The 26358-nt window shown below is 30.6% G+C and overlaps 1 protein-coding gene across 3 annotated transcripts; it reads right to left on the reverse strand.

Moving 5' to 3' along the window:
* Positions 1-281: 281 nt before the first annotated feature.
* On the reverse strand, positions 282-26063 carry LOC132743773 (long-chain-fatty-acid--CoA ligase 1-like). 3 transcript variants are annotated; one of them, XR_009627616.1, is made up of 22 exons: positions 25891-26026; positions 23989-24144; positions 23055-23163; positions 22762-22829; positions 20968-21069; positions 18626-18725; positions 18046-18224; positions 17668-17700; positions 16777-16828; positions 14600-14673; positions 12453-12665; positions 11961-12043; positions 11448-11598; positions 9961-10033; positions 9434-9522; positions 8784-8900; positions 8002-8055; positions 7551-7640; positions 6861-6962; positions 6472-6543; positions 4483-4713; positions 282-3371 (listed from the first exon to the last, which is right to left on the reverse strand). XR_009627616.1 is itself a non-coding variant. In XM_060732338.1 (21 exons), exons 2-21 carry the CDS (start codon positions 24142-24144, stop codon positions 4564-4566), a joined length of 2067 nt encoding a protein of 688 aa, XP_060588321.1. In that variant the 5' UTR covers positions 26033-26063; the 3' UTR covers positions 282-4563. The 3 variants fall into 3 exon arrangements, 2 of the variants coding, with proteins under 2 accessions (XP_060588321.1, XP_060588320.1); XM_060732338.1 differs by lacking the exon at positions 25891-26026 and adding an exon at positions 26033-26063 and having other exon boundaries at positions 282-4713; XM_060732337.1 differs by having other exon boundaries at positions 282-4713.
* Positions 26064-26358: the final 295 nt, after the last annotated feature.

A 26358-nucleotide genomic window follows, 5' to 3' on the forward strand; every position in this document is an offset into this window, starting at 1 on the left:
GAGGCATGCAGCTTTAAGACTAACCTGGTATATTCCATACTAAATACAAGATATAGAACAGATTATCTTTACAATTATAGCTGTACTATAAGTCCCTACACATTACAGGCTTTATCTATAATTATATTCTGTGGATAACAGCTTTAGTTGAAATACATTTTTTTTTTTCAAAATAGCAACATATAAAGTAAGTCAGTACGTACGTAACGCCTTTATTTAACAAGGCTTACATGTTCGGTTTACCGATCTTCCATGTGGGAAAAGTTAAAACAAAACATAAATATAACATAGATTTTATTATGTAAATAAAACACCTCTACCAAAATACATTTTATAAGCAGCACTTTTTAAGCTGAGCATTAAATATAAAAATCTCATTTTACAAGTACATTTATTAATACATGTATATTTATCAATCACTTTTGTCAAAATGGTCCCAAAAATAATCTCTCATGAAAAAAGGTTAATTAAAAATTGTTGAAATCAAAAATGAACAAAATCAAAGAACTTGTAGTTCAAAATGTCCCCAAAAGCTGTGCCCAGTAAAGGAACCATGACTCCTAACTTAAAAAGGGCATGATTTCTATTAAAGAGAGTTACAAGATTAAAGAAAACATTTACAAATCACTCTGTAGCAGGCGACACAAAAATACGCCTCTATATGCATGTACAAAATTATAACTTAAGAAAACTAAAACTTAAAATACATAAAATTATAGAACACAAGCATGTTACAGATACTGATGCAGCAGTCCCCACAACCTGTGTAAAGTTATCTGATGATTCCTTACCTCCAACCCATATAATTGTGGAGATTAACTTTAAGAATGTGTCTTTTTTTATAATATGTATCAAGACCTTGATTATCATAACCATTTTTCATCAACATAGCTTTTGTACATTCTGATTATCAGACGACCCCTGTGACTGGTAACCACATTTTTATCAGTTGTATGAAAAAAATAAAAATAAAATTTGCATTATTCCCCTTATGGTCCTCTGTTGACTGGCCAAGTATATGTACCACCAGCCTAGCTTGTGTACATTTTGAGTTATACTTATGGCAATGAAGCAAAAATGAATGGGAAAGGGGTTGGGTAATACTCATTGTCCCCTCCAATGAAACCTGATGGGGACTACCAAAATATCGACCCTTTGTAATTATATTTGAATTTCCTTAACACAGAATGACCTTCCAAGATGGTACTCTGCTAAATCCTGACTTATTCTATGAGGAGAATTAGGAGAATATTTCTTTTTTAGCCTAATGGAAGTTACCTTGACTATGATCTGATCGATTTAAAACCAAATGCAAAAAGTGTTTCATATAGGTACCAACAAATCAAATATCTATGATATCAGTTAAAATATAACAAATGTATAAAGATGTCATGAGAAACGATTAAGGACAGAACAAACCATCAACTTTATGCTGGCAAGATGATTTTAAAATGCTAGCCCCATGATTTAAAAATGCTGGCCCAATGATTTAAAAATGCTGGCCCCATGATTTGAAACTGCTGGCCTCATGATTTGAAAATGTTGGCCCTATGATCTGAAAATGCTTGCCCCATGATTTGCAAAATGGTGGACCCATGATTTGAAAATGCTGGCCCCATGGTTTGAAAATGCTGGCATCATGTTTTGAAAATGTTGGCCCCTTGATTTGTACAATGCTGGTTGTTGATTAAAAAATGCTGGTTGATTTGAAAAAAATATCATTATTTTTGAAAATATAAACAAAATTTTTCAACAGTGTATATCAAGTAAAATAATTAGGGACATATTTATGTAAACTACCCATATACTGTATTCACTAAATATATGTAAAATATTAAAATACACAATGACATTATTTACTACCAAAATATTGTATTTATTTCATATGTATAATGTAAAAAAGTATACAATGATATTTACCTCAAATATATTGTATCCACTTTATCAATATAATATAAAAATACAATTACATTTACTACCCAAATATTGTATTCATTTTACATGTATAACATAACAAAACATAATAACATTTACTACAATTCCCATATATTGTACTTATTTTTATGTATAATATAAAAATACATCACTATGTAAACTACTCTATATATATAGTAAACATAATATCATATTGTATTAAATTTAAATGAACACTTATAAGGTTATATTCAGCTGTATTTCACACCTTATGAAATGTTACAAGTGAATTTCAAGCCTTTGCATCATTTGATCTTACAATGTGAATCATTGGATCGTTGGATCTCATTTTATCTATTTAGCCATACTTCAGAGTCCAAAAATTCCATATAAAAATTATGCTGTACTCCATCCACACTTTTTCATTTTCTGAGTCCAAAAATTATATATCGAATCCTTATTGTACTCAAAGTAATGAAGTAATGTCAAAATGAAAAAAAAATTCTTTAGTGTGAAATTAAGAGGTCAACTGGACTCATACACAGCAGCAAAACCTATATTGGACTATGCATCAGGTTTTACAGCTGTGTAAGAGTCCAATATAATGCAGTATTGTACTCAACACTATATAATAATCTTAATCTTGAAAAACATGTCAATAAAGGTAATGGTATAGACAATAACTGAATCCTGAAAACTGTCATTAAATGTATATATATGGTATATACATGTAAAGTTTATCAGCAAAAAACAATACAAAAAACAAACCAAAAAATTATTCCTGCAATTCAATTTGATTTATGTATTCATAATCAAAATAATGTCATATCATAATAAAGATGATAAAAAAACATTCAATGCAGAACAGCAAAACTTATTGATATAAACTCCTTTTTACTATGTCAAACTTGAGGTGGATTTCAGAAATATGTAATACAGTAAATTACATTAGCCCATTATATAAAAGCTGTAAAAATGATAATCATTGTTAGAATAAATCTAGATTATAGCAAAGAAATAAGAGGATGGCTTCAATAAATTTAGTAAAAAACATGTTTTCATAAAACTACACATACATAATTAACAACTGTAAATTTTCTAATTCAATAACTTTTCAATAACTTCCATATATGAACTGAAGTATTATTGGTGGTAATCAATACATGTACAATTAGTAAAAACATGAATTTGTAATGATCTATCTCTCTCTCCTCTTAAATATAAATATAAAGATTTTGTAAATAAAAACCAACAATATTTATTAATATCAGATCTAAAAATTGTATATTCATAAAAAATATTTCAACAAAATAAAATCTCACAAAATGTTCCCACAAACGCTATACAAAATGTTCCCAAAATAACTTTGTATATGATGAATATGAAAAACCACAGTAAAAACTAGAACTTCCATTGTCCTAGCTAAGACATCCCTGCATGCTGCTTTGTCATTACACCTGAATTATAAATTATATTGACTTTACATATATGAAGTTTACCAGATTGTATCTCCAATGCTTTTAAGTAATGCTCAAATTCAAAATAAATATTAAGCATTACAAAGGATTTTTGTGATGTTTTCCTTCTATCCACCTATGAAGGTATAAAGTCGATACCTACTGTGTTTGTTTGAGTTGTACTCAAAATAACTAGCAGGTATTACAAAGGGCAATAACTCTAAAATTATGCAAAAGAGAGTTATGGTTCTTGGGCACTCCTCATCTTGAAAAGAGCTATCCATCTATGAAGTTTCAAATTGATACCTACAATTTTTTTTCCGAGTTATGCCTGGATGAATAAAAACCTATGGCAGATGGATGGCTGAACAGTTAAAAAATGATTTCAGTAAAGCCACCTAACAACTTCATTGTGTGAGGGGTATACAACCAAACACTATGAATTCAAACACCATGAACAGGCTCAATCAAACCGAGTCTGCAACATTTTCAAATTTGCTATGTTGGGCTTTCTTTAAGGATTCTGTTTTTTCTCTATTCTATATAATTATAATATAACTGTCATATGCCTGTAAATTTATATATAAATTATTACTGTCTATAAATAAAATTAAACACATTACTGTATAAATATTAACTTCCCTGTATGTTGAAAAATACTGTTGTTGTTTTGTTTTGTATGAGTATAGAAAAGCTCAAGTATACACTTGAATATCTACCAAAATTTTAACCATCTCCTAAACTATTAACTACATTTCTATCTGTTGTATGTACCTAGCTGAGACAAATCCTTATTCACATGTCATTTAAATTTTCTGAGATGGTCCGTTATAATTTTTTTTAAGGCACAGCCATATTTTGGTTTTATCACAAACAAAAACGAGTTATCTGAGTTTTGAGGTGGCCTTAAAATGCATTTGAGACTGCCATGTTTGGTTTCATCACAAACCAAAAGAGAGTTTTCTGAGGCTTGAGATGGCCTAAAATGCATTTAAGACAGTCCCTCAGACATCTCTTAATGACAACAAACATTTATATAGCCTGGCAAAAGCTGCATTTTGGCTTTTTAATTAATTCTCCTTAAAAACCATAGAAACTGCATTAGACTTACACATTCAGAGTTCAGAATACAAAAATTCAGTTCAGAAAAAATAGTTGTAAATTATGAACATGATGATTCCTACTTCTTCCGTTAACCTGACCCACCACTATGTTTTTTGTACAGAGCTGCTATGTCATTCTTGAAGAAACTACGCAGCTGTGGACGCTTGTTTTTGAACGTAGGTGTTACCAGTCCATTCTCAATAGAAAATAGTTCTGATCGCAAAATGATATCTTTAGTCTGAAAATAAATAATAGAATAATTCATATTTATGTAATATGAGTTGTCAGTAAAATAGCTGAACTTCTACTATTCTTAATCCTTTAGGAGGAAAATCCTTAAATCCTAAAATCTTTTCTTTTTTGGTAAGGTTTCACGTCGCACCAACACAGTATAGGTCATATCCAAGTTTTAGTGATGGAGGAATACCCAAGGTGCCCCCATGCATTATTTTAGGCATGAACTCGCACCTCTTTAGAACCACTAATATTCCATAAGGTAACTAGATAGCTTCCTCAGATGAAAAAAAAAAACAAAGTACCTGGTGATCTTGACCTTGCATATATTGACCAAGATTGTAAATATTTTTATATAAAGTCTCAAGACAACCAAATTGTCCATATACAATTTCATATTTTTAACTGACACTGGAATTCTATGTGTGACTCTGACCTTGACAGCAAGGAACTGGATTATGCACTATATACAACACTTTAAAATGATAAACATTTGTGGCATGTTTCATTAAAATCCCTCAATGAATGTGGAATTTTAATTGCAACAAATATTTTCCTTTGACCCATGTGTCCTTGACCTTTGACCCCTACTTAATCATGACACTACATCTTATGGTTATGAACATTTGATCAAAAATATTAATATCAATCTATGCATATATAGCAGATATGCAACAGACACAAATGTACGTTTGCCAGCATATTTGACAAGGGTGACCCGATTATATGTAGGTGTAAACAAGAGCTGTCCGTAAGACAGCGCGCTCGACTTTTTTATTGCTTGCCAATAAAAAAAGTTTTTGCAGTAAAAGGCAATACAAGAATCTCTGTATTTTTAAAGTGAACTAGTTGTTTGATACCCTTGAATATTACAGCAATGTTTATATGACATAATTTATGGTAAAGTGAACAAGTGGATAGGAATGAATTTTTTTAGATTTTTTAAGTTTTTTAGTGCTTGCCTATAATACAAAACATTGACAGTTAAGGGCCATAATTCAAATAAAATCTTTGACAGAATTACCTTCTCCTGGACATGTTTGGGAATCATGATTGTAAACAAGTATTCCAACTTTCAAATTAATATCTCAAACAGTTCAGTCAAAAAGTGGACTGGTACTAAAAACTTAACCAAGATTCTAAGTCGATAAAAGGCCTTAATTTTTAAAACAAATCCTTGACAGAGTTACCTTCTCTTGCGTACAGATGGGGGTAATGATGTGAAATAGCATTAAAAGTTTCAAAGCAATATCTCAAAGGGTTAAGGCAATAAGTGGATTTTACCCATATTCAATGTATTTTCTAAGTCAAAAAGGGGCATAATTCTGTCAAAAACCTTGACAGAGTTATGTCCTCTTGTCTGTTGATGAAGGTCGTGATGGTAAACAAGTATGGTCAGTTTCAAAGCAATACCTCCAATGGTTTTGAAATAAAGTGAGGTGGTACAAAAAACTTAACCAAGCTCAATACACTTTCTAAGTCAAAAAAGGGCCATAATTCTGTCAAAAACCTTGACAGAGTTATGTACTCTTGTCTGTAGATGGAGGTTATGATGGTGAACAAGTATGGTAAGTTTCAAAGCCATACTTGTAATACTTCTGAAATAAAGTGGGGTGGTACGAAAAACTTAACCAAGGTGTGACGCCAACGCCGACGCCGACGCCGGGGCGAGTAGGATAGCTCCCCTTTTCATAGAAAAGTCGAGCTAAAAACTACATGTCAAGAAATTAGAAAACAACAATATGTTGCCAAGGTAACTTACAATTTCAAATCCTTTGAGACCAGCTTCTCTACAAGTTTTCTGTATGTCCAGTAGAATCATTGACTTAACACTCTAGATTAAAACATAAATTACAGAATATTTTATAATATAGCAACAGTATTAGAAATTCCTTCATAATCTAAAATTTCATTATTTAACATACAAATTAAAATTTTATCACTGTCAGAAATTTTGGGGAAATCTAATTTATTTAATGTGAATTTTCAGAGAAATGCACTCATTTGCTGACACAATAACATACCACAGGGATATTACTTTTTAATCTAAGAAGGACACATTTGAGAAAAACATGATGGCAAATACTTCTTAATTATTTAACATTATTATTATAGATATCAATTTCTACATATAAATAATTTTTGTCTTACCTCACTTTTGCACAGTTCCTGGAAACTATCAGAAATGTTTTGAGATTTTGCCCATGACATTAAAACTTCTTCATCAGGCACAATCACTGCCATCACATATGGCTGTAAGAAAGTAAATTATAAATGAGAGTAAACAATAAAAATACAATTTTGTTTTGATAACTCTTATGTCACATACTGGTGATTTTTGAAAACCTCTGAGGCCAATTTTAGTCACTTTGAATAAATTGACATCCCTGGTGTTGTAATAAAATTGCATGACATTTCTTAAATGTTACATTGCATGACATGAAAGTATGAGGGGAAAACAATTGTTTCTATACTATTTGTTTTAATATATCCTTCATCCTAAAAGGCAAACTGTGCTGGTCTTATGTCACACCAGTATAAAACACTTTTAGAGACATTGACAGGCCTTTACAAATAAAATAATGTTAATTATTGAAATTAATTAATGTAATTATTCTATACACATCTTATCTAACAGATTACCAGAATATTAAAATAAATCACCTTGACCACATTGTGTTCTGGTGAGCTAAAAAGGTAATTTAACAGTGTTTTGTACAATACTTGATATATTTGGACTCATACCAAGATGTAGAATCACCAAACAACTTAATCCTTTATCAAACATTGACCATACAATGTACAGGTATGTATAAATTGTAAATAAATAATATACAATACCTGAAGACTATCACCTTCTACAAAAGCTTGAGCGACAAATGAGCTCCGGCTATAAACCAGTTCTACTTTCTCTGGGGCCACATACTCTCCCTGTACATAAAATAACACAAAATATAATAAGAAATGAAGATGTCTTATTGCATCGGCATCGTTTAATGAAATTTAGTGTTCTGATGGGCTACTTAATGCATGAATTAACTTTATTGGCTACTGACAGAAGGGCATGAATTAACATGATTGGCTACTGATGGCATGAATTAACTTTAATGGCTACTGAATGCATGAGTTAACATGATTTGCTACTGAATCAATGCATGAATTAACATGATTGGTTACTGACACAATGCATGAATTATCATGATTGGTTACTGACACAATGCATGGACTAACATGATTGAGCTGAAATAAATTGTGCATAAACCAAATTCAGTAACATTTGAAGAAAGGCTACCTGTGACAGCTTGAACAAATTTTTCTTCCTGTCAATAATCTTTAATGTACCATTCTGAAAGGTAAAACATATTCTGAAAAAACATATTCTATAAAACTTAAACATATTCTTAAAAAATTATATTCTGAAAGGTAAAACATATGAATATCACAAAGTCCAATTTGTTCAAAAACAATTAGGGAACATTTCAATCTACAATCAAGTTCTAGAAATATCTTTCTTATGCAACACAAAATAACTAGAAAAAGTTAAGATAAAAATAAAATTGAAGAATGATCGAGTCTGTCCAAATCAGATACTAGAGTGTAGCTCGCACACCCTCTCACTACTTTAACAGTTAAAGTTAGTGTTAAATTTGAGCAACAGAATTTAATGCAATTTAACAGTGAGTAAGTGGATTTAACGGATGCTTAATTTTCACAGAGCTTTGAAGGATAAAGTAAGATTCTTTAAGCACAAACAATAATGCAAAGTGTTTGCACCCATGATATAATTTTTTTTAGTGTTCTCTTATTATTGGTCGGAAAAGCTTGACATTGACATTTGAGTTCAAAATCAGTAAAGGTCCTCTTCTAGTCATGATCAACCAACACACAAAATCTTTGGAGTATATGCCAAAGATTTACCTAGTAATTAGTCAGGCAAGGAAGTGGTGACGTACACAACTACAGGTGTATAAACTGACAGCATCACAATTTACTTCCATTTGTCAATTAAGCGCATTAAGCACAAACAAAAATGCATATACTAAAATTCTTTGACCAAGAAAAACAAAAACTAACAGGTAACCATTGTCCAATATCTCCTGTATGAAGCCATCCCTCCTTATCAATAGTTTCTGCTGTTTTTACTGGGTCTTTATAATATCCACTTGAGATAGTGACTCCTTTAGCACACACCTAGTGAAATATAAATAACATATAGTGAAATATAAATAACATAAAAACTAAAAATCTTTATCTTAGATTTTTACATAAAAAAGCTTACTTTGATTCATTGATACCATCATTTATAAAAAAATAAATGCAAAATTATATCTACTATAATTTACTTCCCTTTGATTATTTTAAGCAAAGTTATCAAATGGTTTATCACCCCTTGATAACTTAATACAACTTATCCATCTCTATTAAATTTTAATGCAGTTATCTCCCCTTGATTATTTTTCATAATATCACTTTGAGGAGCATAGTATACAACACCTCGGTTATAATAACCTTCATGTAAGATATCACAAGACTTACCTCCCCTTGGTTATAATAACCTTCATGTAAGATATCATATGACTTATCCCCCCTTGGTTATAATAACCTACATGTAAGATATCACAAGACTTACCTCCCCTTGGTTATAATAACCTTCATGTAAGATATCATATGACTTACCCCCCCTTGGTTATAATAACCTACATGTAAGATATCACAAGACTTACCTCCCCTTGGTTATTTTTAGCGTAGTAATTATATTCAGGAGCATCAAACAGTTTGATGTAGGTGTATGGTAAAGGAGGTCCAACATGTCCTATAATATAGTAAAGAATGAACATTATTTTTTTCAGGAATATAATTCCTGTGTCATTATAACATCTTAGGTGCATTAAGAACAATTCTTACACTCCTCGTGACTTTTCCACTATACAAAGAAGAAAAAAGATGGTGTTAAGCTGGCAATAATCTCTGGTACGGACTACATGTATAATTATGGGGCTATTATATTTTCTACCTCTACCCTTTAAAAGGCAACAATAATTACGCATTTTTATTGACATCTTCTGTTCTTATAATGTTTTCTTTTCATATGCTGCTAAAATGATATCTCACATACACTAACGCCACAGATTTGATTAATATCAGTTGATAAAATAATATGACAAATCAGCGCCAATTCGTAAGCAGTGTTATGAAATCATTTAGGTAATTAACAATAAATTGACATTTATTTATTTAAATTAATATTAACCTGCACTCCAGTCTCCAACTAACCCCATAGTTACTGCTGCAACACTTTCTGTTTGTCCAAATGCTTCTACAAACTGTAAATACAGTCAATTATAATCATAACACAACTCTTGTTAACTTCATTACATGATTTTTCATAGTTGCCTCCCTTGTAATGTAAACAATAAATACTGAAGCTGCATGCCTCCAGATCAGCCAAAATATTTCAAGAATTTAGACTTTAGAAAAATGTGCTTGGATTTTAAGAAAAGTAAAATATTTTAGATACAAGTAATAATTATAATGAAATGTATGATTGAGGGCTGATTTTGCAGACTTTATCACCATATTTCTACTGGGTTAATAACACAGTAAAGTCTATTTTTGATTATTTTGACCACTTTTTATTAATTTAAGTGGTTTCCAAGTGCTGTTTGCAATTTGTAAATTATTTTCTTTGTTTACTTAACAATAATTTTCTTTTAAATAGGTTTTTAAAGAAGTTTCATGAAAATTGGCACGAGTCTGGAGGCAGTCTGCTTTTAAATTTGCCATGTTCTTTATATAATATTCTTTCACTCTTTAGTACTAATAAATATACATTTAACACACTCAAAATAAATCAAGAATGCTTTCTTAACCCATTACTTCATATACACGCCTTTTAACGCCTTTTTCACCCCCCCCACTTTTTGTTGTCTCAAATGATGAAAAAATGCCTTATTTAGGCCCCAAACACTTGGTTTTGTTTGAGAAATGTTGTTAAAAAAAGTGACCTCTTTTTCGGCGCGGCCTCCCAACCAAAAGATACATCAGGGGGTTGCCAGAAGGGGGTTTAGGGGGGTTTGAAGGGGGGCGGAGTCCCCCTCATCGCCAAGAAAAATTTTGGACTTGTGAGAGGCTGTAAATGACCCCAGATTGATCATAAGGTAACGTGTAACCAACGCTGAAAAGCATTTGACTCTATCTCAATCCATTGAGAAAGTGCAGCACTTTGAAATCAATTTTGATGGAAAAAATCAACGCAAAATAGTGATTTTTGGCAATTTTGAGATGTCCCCTCGTTGCCATGGTAACAGAAAATTTAAACCTGAGCATGTTGTTGCAAGTGCAATGGTCCAGTCAACATTTGTGCCAAGTTTGATTAGTGTTGAAGCAGTTTTTATAGTATTATAGCAATTTGAACTTGTAACGGGAGACTTTTCAATGAAAACAGCCATTTTTCACAAAATGCTCATGAAGTAATGGGTTAATATATGTTTTATTCCTCCTCTTTATGAATTTTCACAAAGGGGATTAATTCTGTAAATATTCATGCTAGAGTTACAGATCTTTGACAATGGCCTCCAATTAAAATCATAAAGAAATGAATGAAGTTTCAAATATATAACCTCTAACAGTTACCTCAATCAGTAAATTCTTTAAGTAGTAAATAAAATATAAATTTGAGCGCAAACATTAACAGAGAGTTATCTTACAGGAAAATCAATTACAAATATTTCTACTTACCGCACAACCAAGAGCACATCTAAAGAAAGTTAAAACTTCAGCTTCCAGTGGTGCAGAACCTGTGACAACAATATCAACTTTACCACCAAACAATGCCTGAATCTTCTTAAACACAATCTTATCCCAAATACTGTTTCGTCTTATTACATACCTATTCATGAATTTAAAACAAAAATACTGATTAAGCCTATAAAGCTATATAAGCATTAATTTCCCATGATGTTCATGAAAGCAAAGTTTAATCTGACAAAGTTCTACAACATTAATTATTCGACACTAGCCTAAATTCAATTTTACCTTTTTTACATTAATCAAATAGTTTTTTTTTAAACTTGCATTGCTCTTCCTTACAAATTCATCCGTCAAAACAACATTTCAATGTTCTTTGTCCCCTGTACTACCACTGCTTAAATTTGAAACAGTCTCTTGGAGAAAAAAAGTTGATTTTATTTGGGAATTAGAAGTAATGGGATAATAAAATCAGACATCCTTTTTTCTACTTGAGAAACTCACTGTTTCAGTTCTTTCTCCTTGGAGGAAATTGCCCAGTTAAACAGAAACTGTTTCACTTTACTGCTTTTAACTCCTGCAATCACCTGTAGGTCAAAAATAAAATAAATATCAAAACACTTAAAAGATACAATCAAATTTCTGAGTCCACACTTTTAATACAAATAATCAAAGAAATATAACATGCAGTATTTATTTAATCAATCTCTTAAATAAAACAGATTTGAAATAAACTTATAAAACTTTGGTATGGTATGTTATGTTAGTTCTTGTGTGTGGTAACGTGTTCTAAGTGCTCTATCCGTTCTGGTCTTTGCTTTGCTTGAGTCAACTCCCAATTGAGTATGTTAAAATCTATAAGTTGAACTATGAGTAAATGAACATTGTAGAGTTTGTAATCTATGAACATAGTTTCTCCAAAGTTGATCTTTACTTTTATAGTTTAGGAAGGAAACACACGCTCATACCACATTACAGACGGACATGTATACAAACCTTATCATAGATTCTGTTCATAAGTCTGGGAACAGAGAAGAACACAGTTGGTTTTAAAGTCTGTAAATCATCTAACAAAAGTTTTACATCTCCTCGGAAAAATCCAATCTTAGCTCCCTCCATGGTCAAACATTGTTGGCCAATACGTTCATACATGTGAGCTAGAGGTAGGTAAGACAAATGTGTGTCATCTTTATTGAATTTCCTGTAATGCTAAAATCAAGGAAAGATAATATGTTAACATAAAATGAACTAGAAATGTGTCATCATGCCACGGATGCCCCCGCATGCAGCCAAAATTTCAGATGGTGCATTAATTATTTTTTTCATTTTAAGTTCAAAGCCCTTAAAACTTTTCAATGTTAACACAAACCATTTTCATACAATGTTCAAGGCACTGAAATTATTAAGTCTTAACCTTTTAAAAATAGCATATTGCATATTTGTAGCCAAAATAATGGCTAAAAGTATGAGTGAAGAAACTGCCAAAACATCATCAAACTATGACCAAATTCCAACTTGACCTGCCCATTCCTTTGACATATCCATATGTCAAATTTAAGTTAGATAATGAATAGAAACTGTAAATTTCATATTATTTTCAAAGTGAAAGGGGCATTACTCTGCCAAAAATCATTGAACCATGACCAAACTCGAACTTGACCTGAGCATTCCAAAAACATATCCATATGTCAAATTTGAGTTGAATGTGTTGTACCATCGGGGAGATAATAAACGGAAACTGAAAATTTCATATTACTTTCAAAGTGAAAGGGGCATAACTCTGCCAAAAATCATCGAACCATGACCAAATTGGAACTTGACCTGTATTTTCTCATGACATATCCATATGTCAAGTTTGAGTTGAATGTGTTGTACAGTTAGGGAGATAATGAACGGAAACTGAAAATTTCATATTATTTTCATAGTAAAAGGGGCATAACTCTGCCAAAAATCATCAAACCATGACCAAATTCGAACTTGACCTGTATTTTCTCATGACATATCCATATGTCAAGTTTGAGTTGAATGTGTTGTACCGTTGGGGAGATAATGAACGGAAACTGAAAATTTCATATTATTTTCAAAGTAAAAGGGGCATAACTCTGCCAAAAATCATCGAACCATGACCAAATTCGAACTTGCCTGTATTTTCTCATGACATATCCATATGTCAAGTTTGAGTTGAATGTGTTGTACCGTTGGGGAGATAATGAACGGAAACTGAAATTTCATATTATTTTCAAAGTAAAAGGGGCATGACTCTGCCAAAAATCATCAAACCATGACCAAATACGAACTTGACCTGTATTTTCTCATGACATATCCATATGTCAAATTTGAGTTGAATGTGTGCAACCGTTCTTAAGATAATAAACGGAAACTGATGATGACGGAATGACAGAATGACAGAAGGATGGAAGGACGGAAGGACGGAACAGGGTAACACTATATGCCCCGGCCATTACATGGCGGGGGCATAAAAATTTAAGATGAATTACCTCCCATTAATTTGACAAAAAATGTCATTATTTGCATTGCTTAAGTAACTTACTGTATAGATATTAATTGCTTCATTGCCAAAGCTGATCTGAGAAATGACAACAATCACCTTTCTTTACCTTAACTGCCAAATGACTGAATACAAAAATAAATATAGATCCAGTTCATATCATTGTATCTATTTATTAAAATTTATGTTAATATAAAAGTTATCTTAGTATTTCTAAGCTGTTCATTTTAACTCTATTTATTTCTACATTGAATGGGGGTTATCCAATCACATTTTTGTATCACCATACATACATAGTTATGGTTTCCACACAGGATAAATGGCACACAGTGTAAACACATGCACAGAAATATAACATACAGTATAAATATACATGTATAATTTTCCTACAAGTAAAGATTTTACGAAACTTATGCTTGAAGTCATTGCTAAACAGATAAAACCTTACTTAAAATAGCAGAATCATCTTTTATTACGGAAAATTTTATTCTGTTAACATACAATATTCGTAAACGTTAAATAACAGAGGCATTTTATTACAACTCTTCCCAGATCCGACCACAATATAATTTTACTGTTGATAAATTCTTTAAAAATATTCTATAAGATATTGGTTTGTACCCTTTAAACTTACATAGTCATTGATACTAATCATAGTCATCTGAGCAATAGCCTGTCTGTAAGTTATCACCACACCTTTTGGATTACCTGAAAAATTATATATTATTAGTTACAAAGATTTTTGACAGGTTATATGGCCCTATGTCAAAATGGCTGTTTGTATATAACATGAGACATTAGGTGAGAGTTACATTGCAAATAACTATTTATATGGCGAAATAAACTGTTCAGATTCATTATGTTGAAATTTATAGTACAACAAACTTTCTTCCTTAGAGAAGAAAATGAAATTAATTCTAATAAATCGACTGCAGCTATGTATATAGATTATATTAATGTCATGATTATCCACTGAAAAGTCATGTTACAAACATGAAGAATTATAAAATGTGAGACATCTAGTGATATACATATATAATATCATGACACGAAGTTAAACCTATTCTACTTGTATGTAAATAATAAATTTTCAGATAAGTCTTTTTATGAGCATCATCAATTTATGAAAAAGTGGCCAAAAAAATAAGGTCTCAGACTAGTAATCAGAGGATTGTTAGCTGCTTCGGAGCTTGCTGTTTTTTTACTTGAGCAACAATTTATACACATTGGTTAGTACTGGTTGGTTCCAGGAATGCATTTGAGAGTGTTTTAATATATAGCTAATAGCTTCCAACAAAATCCAACTGAAATATATTTGTATAAACTAATGTGAAATATCAGCATAAACAAACTTTCATTATAAATTCATGATTGCAATGTTCAGATATACATTGTGTAAGTTGATATTTCTATTCTGTCACTCTGTCACAAAGTAACTAATAATTCAACTAATACAACTAATAAATAATAACTTCTCCCTGCCAACTTCATCTTTTAAAACTAACCTACTTGACCAGCAAGTCTTAATTTCTCTTCTCTATTAAAATGAATTAGAAATGTGTCGATAGGACACGGGTGCCCCCACCGTGCCACTGTTCTGTCAATCTTTTTACTAAGTCAAGGGAAATAACTCTACAAATACTAGATAAATCCATAAGCTAAACCCCAGGTGCAAATCTAAATATGCTGAGCAACCTGCCCATAAGGTTTAATGACTATGTCTCATCCTTTTTGAGTAACTTGCGACACAAGTTGAAAATTGCAAAAATTTTCTAAGTGAAGGGCAATAACTCTAAAAATACTAAATAAATCTAGACGAAAATACCTGGTGCACAACTGCACATGCTGATCAATATTCCTGTAAAGTTACATGACTCTAGGTCAAATACTTTTTGAGTTACGTGCGACACATGTTGAAAATTGCAAAATTTTACTAAGTCAAGGGCAATAACTCTGAAAATACTAAAAATATCCAGACGAAAATACCCAGGTGCACAACAACACATGCTGATCAACATTCCTGTAAAGTTTCATGATTTTTGGTCAAATACATTTTGAGTTACGTGCGACACAAGTTGAAAATCGCAAAATTTTACTAAGTCAAGGGCAATAACTCTGAAAATACTAAAAATATCCAGACGAAAATACCCAGGTGCACAACTACACATGCTGATCAACATTCCTGTAAAGTTACATGACTCTAGGTCAAATACTTTTTGAGTTACGTGCGACACATGTTGAAAATTGCAAAATTTTACTAAGTCAAGGGCAATAACTCTATAAATACTAAAAATATCCAGACAAAAATACCCAGGTGCACAACAACACATGCTGATCAACATTCCTGTAAAGTTTCATGACTCTAGGTCAAATACTTTTTTGAGTTACATGCGAAACAAGTTGAAAATTGCAAAATTTTACTAAGTCAAGGGCAATAACTCTGAAAATACTAAAAATATCCAGACGAAAATACTAAAGTGCACAACTAAACATGCTGATCAACATTCCTGTAAAGTTTCATGACTCTAGGTCAAATATTTTTTGAGTTACGTGCGACACAAAAGTGAATGGACGGACGAACGGACGGACGGACAAGGGTAAATCTAAATACCCGCCACTAACATGGGGGCACAAAAATTGTATCCAGTTGTTTTAAACATATTCATATTCTCTGGGTAACATTACATGATGGTACATGTACTAAATGATTTCCTCAATGAGATATATTTTGACACAATATTTTAGGTCTCAAGGTCAGACATAAAATATCATAAAAGACTTGTTACATTTCAATTTAATAAAACAAAATACCTGTAGTTCCACTGGTATAACACATTATTGCTATGTCATCAGGACTTGGAGGCTGTTGATTATTAAGAAACAATGGTATTCTTATATTGTGTAATATGATATTTATTTATTTTAGTACCATCATAATAGATCTCATGCATTGAAAATCAATATTTGACATTGACTTTGAGGCTGTGGATTATTAACAAACAACAGTATTCTTATATTGTAATAGATCTTGTGCAGTGAAAAGTGATATTTGACATTGACTTTGAAGCTGCGGAAAAGTAACAATAGTATTCTTATATTATTGTGTAATGTGATATTTATTCATCATAGTACCATAATTATAGACCTCATGCATTGAAAAGCAATATTCAACATTTCATTAAAAACTTGTGCATACTCAGTATTTTTAATACAGTACAGTCTACTGGGGCAAAAAGATACAATCACAAAATCCTTATATTTTATCTTTACCCCAAACACCCTAACTTCTTAAATATCTGAAGACAAAGAGAAAAAATGCTTTGACCATTAGCATATACATGTAAATACAAAAAGAAACAACAGGTATTCAAAATAGTAAGTAGAAAAGGATTTGGTCAAAGTTACATTACATTACAGATATGCTCTTCCTCAAAGAAAGGTTTAATATCTATATTACTGATTTATTAGTTTAATTGAAGAGAATATCGAGACAAATTTTAAAGCCAACAAATTGATCATTTTCTTTACTGAAACAATGAACAAATGTTATATGTCTTTCATAAATCATACTATTTTAAAGCTAGTTGTTCAAAGCCCTAAAAAATGTCTTTTAACAGGCAATTAAATTTACCACAGTTTTTGAGCAACTGACCCAAAAATAATATTGAAGTTTATCTAAAGTTAAAGAAAATTTTACATTACCTGGACATTTCTAATATCAGATTTTCCTTTTTCCTGAAAAGACATAATACAGGTTTGTCAATTCAAATAATGTACATATGAAATATATTAAAACAGTTTACAAAACTTATCATTATTTTATAACTTTATTTTGTTGCAATATTTGTACAGTAAATACTGCCATGAGTGGAAATAGAAAATGGTATTGTAATTACTTTAGAAATAAATCAAAAAATTTGTTAAAATATTGCTAAAAACTATTTACTCTACACTTCAATGAGGTTTAGTTAGAAAACCTATAAATTCATATTCTGATATATTTTTTTTTTCATTTTTATTGTTACATGTCTCTTCTATTTTATGGTAATTTTAAGGGTAAACATCATAGAAAAAAATTACCAGGGCCTCCTTGAAGGAAACAACTTTAATCTTGACCTTGGCTGCAAGTTCTTGATCCACCCCGTCTAACCCATTCATAACAAGGATGGTTTTAAGACTTTTGCCACGCCCATTTGAAACCATTTGTAACAATTTATTAACTTTTTCTGATAAATCAACAACAATTACAGGCATTTCAGCTGAAAAATATAAGAAAAATATAGATAATTGGAAAAACATCTTGTTAGGAAAGGAGTTTGTTAACCTTTTACATGATGTCTTTAATAAAATTTTAACTGTTTTTGTTTGTGACAAAATAAATGTTTCTCTTAGTAAGTATTTTCAACAGAGTTTTAAGTCTTACTAAATTCTAATTTGGTGACTGTCCAGCTTTTATAGTGTAAAAAAGCCTCATAAAAAGCATTTTTGCATGCATCTTGGAATGGATGAGATTTGTGACTTTAATAACATTCAAATCCAACAGAACTTAAGAGTGAAAATATTAAAAATCAAAGACAAGGGCAGTATCTGACTACCATCATGTGAGAGAAAATTTATTGTTTAAACTTGTGTTAGATATTAATAGAAAATAAAATCTAACTTTGCTCCATGATGAATGTGACAGCATCATCTCCTAGAGTGTCATATAACGCCACTGGTACAAAACTATATGCTGAACAAGCTTTCTCTGTTATTACCCACTGTAATGTAATAAATTACCCTCTTCATGTAATAAATTACCCACTGTAATGTAATAAATTACCCACTGTAATATAATAAATTAACCACTGTAATGTAATAAAAATTACCCACTGTAATGTAATAAATTATCCACTGTAATGTAATAAATTACCCACTGTAATATAATAAATTACCCACTGTAATGTAATAAATTACCTACTGTAATGTTATAATTACCCACTGTAATGTAATATATTACCCACAGTAATACAGTAAATTACCCACTGTAATGTAATAAAATACCCACTGTAATGTAATAAATTACCCACTGTAATGTAATAAATTACCCACTGTAATATAATAAATTACCAGCTGTAATATAATAAATTACCCACTGTAATGTAATACATTACCCACTGTAATATAATAAATTACCCGATGTAATGTAATAAATTACCCGCTGTAATGTTATATATTACCCGCTGTAATGTAATAAATTACCCACTGTAATATAATAAATTACCCATTGTAATGTAATAAATTACCCACTGTAATGTAATAAATTATCCACTGTAATGTAATAAATTACCCACTGTAATATAATAAATTACCCACTGTAATGTAATAAATTATCCACTGTAATGTTATAAATTACCCACTGTAATAAATTACCCACAGTAATACAGTAAATTACCCACTGTAATGTAATAAATTACCCACTGTAATGTAATAAATTACCCACTGTAATGTCATTAATAACCCACTGTAATATAATAAATTACCCACTGTAATGTTATAAATTACCCACTGTATTGTAAAAAAGTACCCATTGTAATGTAATAAATTACCCACTGTAATGTTATAAATTACCCACTGTATTGTAAAAAATTACCCATTGTAATGTAATAAATTAGCCATTGTAATGTAATAAATTATCCTCTGTAATGTAATAAATTACCCATTTTAATGTTACAAATTACCCATTGTAATATCATAAATTATCTTCTGTAATGTAATAAATTACCCACTAAAATATAATAAATTAGCCACTGTGATATAATAAATTACCCATTTTAATGTAATAAATTACCCAATGTAATGTAATAAATTACCCACTGTTTTGTAAAAAAATTACCCACTGTAATGTTATAAATTACCCACTTTAATGTTATAACTTATCCTCTGTAATGTAATATATTACCCATTGTAATAAAATAAATTATCCTGTGTAATGTAATAAATTACCCATTTTAATGTTACAAATTACCCATTGTAATATCATAAATTATCTTCTGTAATGTAATAAATTACCCACTAAAATATAATAAATTACCCACTGTGATATAATAAATTACCCATTGTAATGTAATAAATTACCCACTGTATTGTAAAAAATTACCCACTGTAATGTAATAAATTACCCACTGTGATATAATAAATTACCATTGTATTGTAGAAAATTACCCACTGTAATGTAATAAATTACCAACTGTAATGTAATAAATTACCCATTGTAATGTAATAAATTATCCTCTGTAATGTAATAAATTACCCATTGTAATATCATAAATTATCTTCTGTAATGTAATAAATTACCCACTGTGATATAGTAAATTACCCACTGTAATGTAATAAATTACCCAATATAATATAATAAATTATCCACTGTAATATAATAAATTACCCATTATGATAGTAGTAGAAGTAGTTTATATATATTCTATTTGTATAAAGAGCAGGACCCTTTGCTGCAGACTTCTAACTTGTTGTAGTTTGATATTAAACACTATGATATTTTACATTTAAAGAAGCTACGAGATACCATAAGGAAGGTTGGTAGTTAAATTAAAATGTTTTGCTCCTGGCTGTAATCGTGCACAGAGTGTCACCGGAGATCACAGGCTCTATAAGTAAAACTTTGACAACACTCCATCTCTAACCTGACTTACCTTAGAGAACAAGAGCGATCAGTGATCACATGTGTTACCTCATGATAGTTAATTGCATGTTGCAGCTACTGTGTAGCAGAAGACACAAAAATCATGAATTAACAGGGCAAAATGCGATATTCATCCAAGGGCCATAGACCAGCCAAAATCATTCATCTGGAAAACATGTGTACTATGCCCAAGTACTTAAGCCTTCGATCAATCCTGTAAAGTTTCACTGAAATTGCATTAGTGGTATAAGAGGAGTAGTTCAAAATAAAATTCATTAAAGGGCCATAACTACTCTGTAGGGATGACACAAAAAGTCACGTACCTCAGATCTATTTTGACTGAAGATACCAATAATTGTCTTGTCTTCACTCTTCATTCCCTGACCGACCATCCATGACCCCAGTGATATAGACTGGTCATATACCTACAACAACATAAATTTATACATCAACAGAACATATGCATGTCTTGAATGATAACAAAATAGATTAATGCAAACTTGAATATTGATCACTATTCAGTCCTTATTGTAAACAGAATTTGTGTAAAGAAAACAAACAAGAGCTGTCCGTAAGACAGCGCGCTCGACTTTTTTATTGCTTGCCAATAAAAAAAGTTTTTGCAGTAAAAGGCAATACAAGAATCTCTGTATTTTTAAAGTGAACAATGGCCATGAGCATTAAGATATTTAGTGAAGAATTATTTTACTGAATTGTGTGATACCCTTGAACACTGCAGCAAAGTTTGAAATGTTTAAGTCAAAAGAGGGCTGGTAAGAAAGAAAAAAAAAACTAGTTGTTTGATACCCTTGAATATTACAGCAATGTTTATATGACATAATTTATGGTAAAGTGAACAAGTGGATAGGAATGAATTTTTTTAGATTTTTTAAGTTTTTTAGTGCTTGCCTATAATACAAAACATTGACAGTTAAGGGCCATAATTCAAATAAAATCTTTGACAGAATTACCTTCTCCTGGACATGTTTGGGAATCATGATTGTAAACAAGTATTCCAACTTTCAAATTAATATCTCAAACAGTTCAGTCAAAAAGTGGACTGGTACTAAAAACTTAACCAAGATTCTAAGTCGATAAAAGGCCTTAATTTTTAAAACAAATCCTTGACAGAGTTACCTTCTCTTGCGTACAGATGGGGGTAATGATGTGAAATAGCATTAAAAGTTTCAAAGCAATATCTCAAAGGGTTAAGGCAATAAGTGGATTTTACCCATATTCAATGTATTTTCTAAGTCAAAAAGGGGCATAATTCTGTCAAAAACCTTGACAGAGTTATGTCCTCTTGTCTGTTGATGAAGGTCGTGATGGTAAACAAGTATGGTCAGTTTCAAAGCAATACCTCCAATGGTTTTGAAATAAAGTGAGGTGGTACAAAAAACTTAACCAAGCTCAATACACTTTCTAAGTCAAAAAAGGGCCATAATTCTGTCAAAAACCTTGACAGAGTTATGTACTCTTGTCTGTAGATGGAGGTTATGATGGTGAACAAGTATGGTAAGTTTCAAAGCCATACTTGTAATACTTCTGAAATAAAGTGGGGTGGTACGAAAAACTTAACCAAGGTGTGACGCCGACGCCGACGCCGGGGCGAGTAGGATAGCTCCCCTTTTCATAGAAAAGTCGAGCTAAAAAAGATTAACTTTGCAGAATAAGTGATATATTATACAAAAAGCCAACTGAAGGGTATTATTAGACCGTACAGTGTGTGAGTAAAAGCTAGCTACCAAAAACAGTTAGAAACTAAGAGTACTTTAAAAGTAATATCTATTTATGATGACCTGGCCTCAGGGTTATGTTTTTCACATTTGTGTCTCAAATCTTAGGACTCTGATTGGTCAGTGTACACACTTGCAAAGTTTATGCGAGGTTAATGACCAATAAATTAACTGAGATCTGTGTTTGAGCCTGTAACATTTCTTTTTAACCTCAGACCCAGTTCTTTGTACATGTGATAGTAACTATAGTAACTATTTTCTTTATGTTATATAAGACGGAGAACTTCAAATATATTAATATAAAGTGTTTATAATAGAGCCTGGCTAACATCGCATCACTGTATATATAAAATAAAAGAAATTCAAAGATAAATATCTTACATCCTGGTATGACAACCATTCATATTCCTGATTTGGACCAGAACGTGTTCCAAGAAATGGACCATTACCTGTATAAAAGGACAATTATAACATTAACTAATATATATGTTTTTCTTTTTTTATTTTATTTTCTATTGCTAACGATGTTAAGTAACATTTGTAACTAACCGACAACAAAATAACTGCTATCTTGAAAGTAACGTTAACTTCCCTTAAAATCTAAAAATAATTTTACACTCGAGTTTATAATTGTACAAATAAGGTTTATATTAATAAAACTTTATTATTCTTACCTGACAGTTTAATGCCTCTCTGAAAAACATCATAGAAGGTTTCCATGCCTTCATAAAGTGGCTTGTACTCTGCCCCTTTAGGAACCAGCTTGCTCGTTCTAGAACCATCCTAAAATTGGTAAAAAACTAAGATCTATGAACCCTATATTATCATACTGAGCGTTTGACAATATTTTAATTCAAACTGTTCATTATTCTAGATCAATGCACTCAAAACTTTGAAAGTAAACATTAGAAATTGAACACAAGGAACCCAATGCTATTATACTTAGCCTAAGTAACACATGTATTTCTGTCAGTAATTTGTCTGTACCATTAAATATTCATGCTGCATGACATTTAATGTAGTGCATATTACAGTAGTTCAGAGTTGTAACAAATAAAACACTGATCATTAACATCAATTAACTGGGGGAATGTTATATAATGTAAACTTAATATTCTACCCGACTCTTTTACAGTAATGAAAGCATTTCTTTCATAATGTAAACTTTATTTTCTACATGATTCTACTGTAGTAAAGAAAGTATTTCTGTTATAATGTAAACTTTATTTTCTACATGATTCTACTGTAGTAAAGAAAGTATTTCTGTTATAATGTAAACTTAATTTTCTACATGATTCTACTGTAGTAAAGAAAGCATTTTTTTCATAATGTAAACTTTATTTTCTACATGATTCTACTGTAGTAAAGAAAGCATTTCTTTCATAATGTAAACTTTATTTTCTACATGATTCTACTGTAGTAAAGAAAGCATTTCTTTTATAATGTAAACTTTATTTTCTACATGATTCTACTGTAGTAAAGAAAGCATTTCTTTCATAATGTAAACTTTATTTTCTACATGATTCTACTGCAGTACAGAAAGTATATGTTATAATAATCTTCAATCTTTATATCATATTGTCAAATAAAGAAGACTCAGAAATATACCTCTAGAAGATAGGACTGGTCTTTTAAGTCAACCGGTGGTATACAATTCGGGTCTGGCATATTGGCAACATAGTATGTAGCTGCAAGCCCTGCCACAGCTGTTCCAACCCCTATTGAGGTACACAAAGGTCCCCATTGCTCTAATATATTTTCCATCTGAAAAAATAAATAATGAGATGTGACACATTTGAAAATTTCCTACAATATATATATTGTAAAAGTTAAACTTACCTAACCTTTTGGAAATACATGTATATAGGTAAGAAAGGTAGTCATGAATTATATAAACCTGTGTTCCTACAAACCATTTTCCTCAGACTTTAAAACATGTTAAATGCTTTGAAAGGCCATGGAGTGAACCAGACATAAAAGCATACATGAATGTTATTAAGCAAACATAAATGACATTTAAGCAAACATAAACAACATAAAGCTAACATAAATGCCAGTAAAAACATAAGTGACATTTAGCTTACATAAATGTCATTAAGCTAACATAAATGACATTAAGCTAATATAAATGCCATTTAGCTTACATAAATGATATTAAGCTAACATAAATGTCATTTAGCTTACATAAATGATATTAAGCTAACACAAATGATATTTAGCTAACATGAATGTTTTTGACATTAATGTCAGTAAGCAAACATATATAAGGAAAAACATAAAGGCAATTCACCTAATACATGTATGTACTGCATATACAATTTTACATTTCCAAAATGCATTGACTGTACCCTCAAAGTATGCAAAACCAAGTATGTTGAAGAGCTTTTTCTTTAATGGAGCAGATATTAAGTCTAGAATAGTTCATCTAATGATCGCAGATGTACATCTGACTTCAATGAATTCAAACAACTAGTTGAAACATAGAGTAATGAAAAGTATGCTTTCTTTATGTGTATCTAATGTTCTGTTTCATTTAATTCCTGTCTTGCTAGTAATTTCATTTTAGTTATCTATTCCTTGAATTATGTACTATGTATATGTGTAAAACCCTGTTCTTCCAACTTTATTATACAGGACTGTATTTTTTCATTTTCATTTTAAATGCTCTGATTTCATTACCAATATCAATATGAATTTATTTGTATGTATAATTATCTTAACAATGGTTTATACACTTTTTTGTTTCTTATCATTTTATCTTGTGTTCATATGGGATACAAGCTTAAAACTTAATATGTTGTTGTACTATTAGCCATAACCAACTATAAGATGTTTCTATCCCAATCCCTATGAAAGGGCAAAACTGGCATGGATGTATCATGTGTATGATAATATATATAAACTGACACTATATTATAAATGTTATCTCAGGTTTAGTATCTTATCTTGGTTACGTTTTTTTCTCCATTTATTTTACATAAATCAACCAACATGACACAAATCTCTGTAACAGATACCTGGATACATTATAACCTTCAAGATTTGAAATATGTTATGTAGCCTATTTATAATGCAAATAATACCAATTATCTTATTGTTACTGTCCCAGACATCAAGGGAGGTAACTAGTCATTAAACTTGATACTTATTTCAACAAATAAAAAGAAAACAAAAAATAACCTGCTCTTAACATTTACTATTCTATTAGAAAACATTAGATCAAATTATGTTAATGTAAATAAGTAATATATGCTTTAAAAAGAGAGGTTTCATTGTATGCAATCACACACTACTTTTTCATTCTGTCAATTATCTTTAAACCTGCATTGAGGTTAAATGCTAAAAAAACTTTTAATTTAACCTTGCTTACAAAATCGGCAGCATTGTTTTCAAAATGTTACTGAAACTGGGACCTCACTGAAATATTTTGCCACCTTTTCTATACATTATCAAGATCAGACATTTTTACCTTTAGAATAAACAGTTGATATATTTACAATATGTTTTTACCTTTAAATAGCTAACATATATCCTACTTCTTTTATATATAACACATTAATCACATAGTTATATACCAGTAATATAAAATATACTCCAAAAATACTAAATCCTTGACATGCATGAATACAGTTTAAGATATAAACATACAAACTTTTAAACTACCGGTACAGCTTTATAGCAGTTTCGATTTATAGGTCAATGACGCTCATTAAAAGTAACCTTATCTTATACAGTAATAGTAGTAACCTTGAGGTTAAAGATCTTTTTTTTAAAAAAAATAAACATTCATGTGAACTTGATTATTGTTTGATATTTGTTAGCACTGATTATACGGTCAGTGCACACAGATTTATCTTTGATATATGTTCTGTAAAGTTGATAAGATGTACACAGTACTAATAGATATGTTTAAATTTATTTTTGCTTATAAATATTTGTACTGAGTGTTATATTGAGCGTAACACTGCCGGGTATATG

Source organism: Ruditapes philippinarum, unplaced genomic scaffold, assembly GCF_026571515.1.
Source record: "Ruditapes philippinarum isolate M1 unplaced genomic scaffold, ASM2657151v2 ctg5352_1_1_1_1, whole genome shotgun sequence".
Taxonomy (NCBI): domain Eukaryota; kingdom Metazoa; phylum Mollusca; class Bivalvia; order Venerida; family Veneridae; genus Ruditapes; species Ruditapes philippinarum.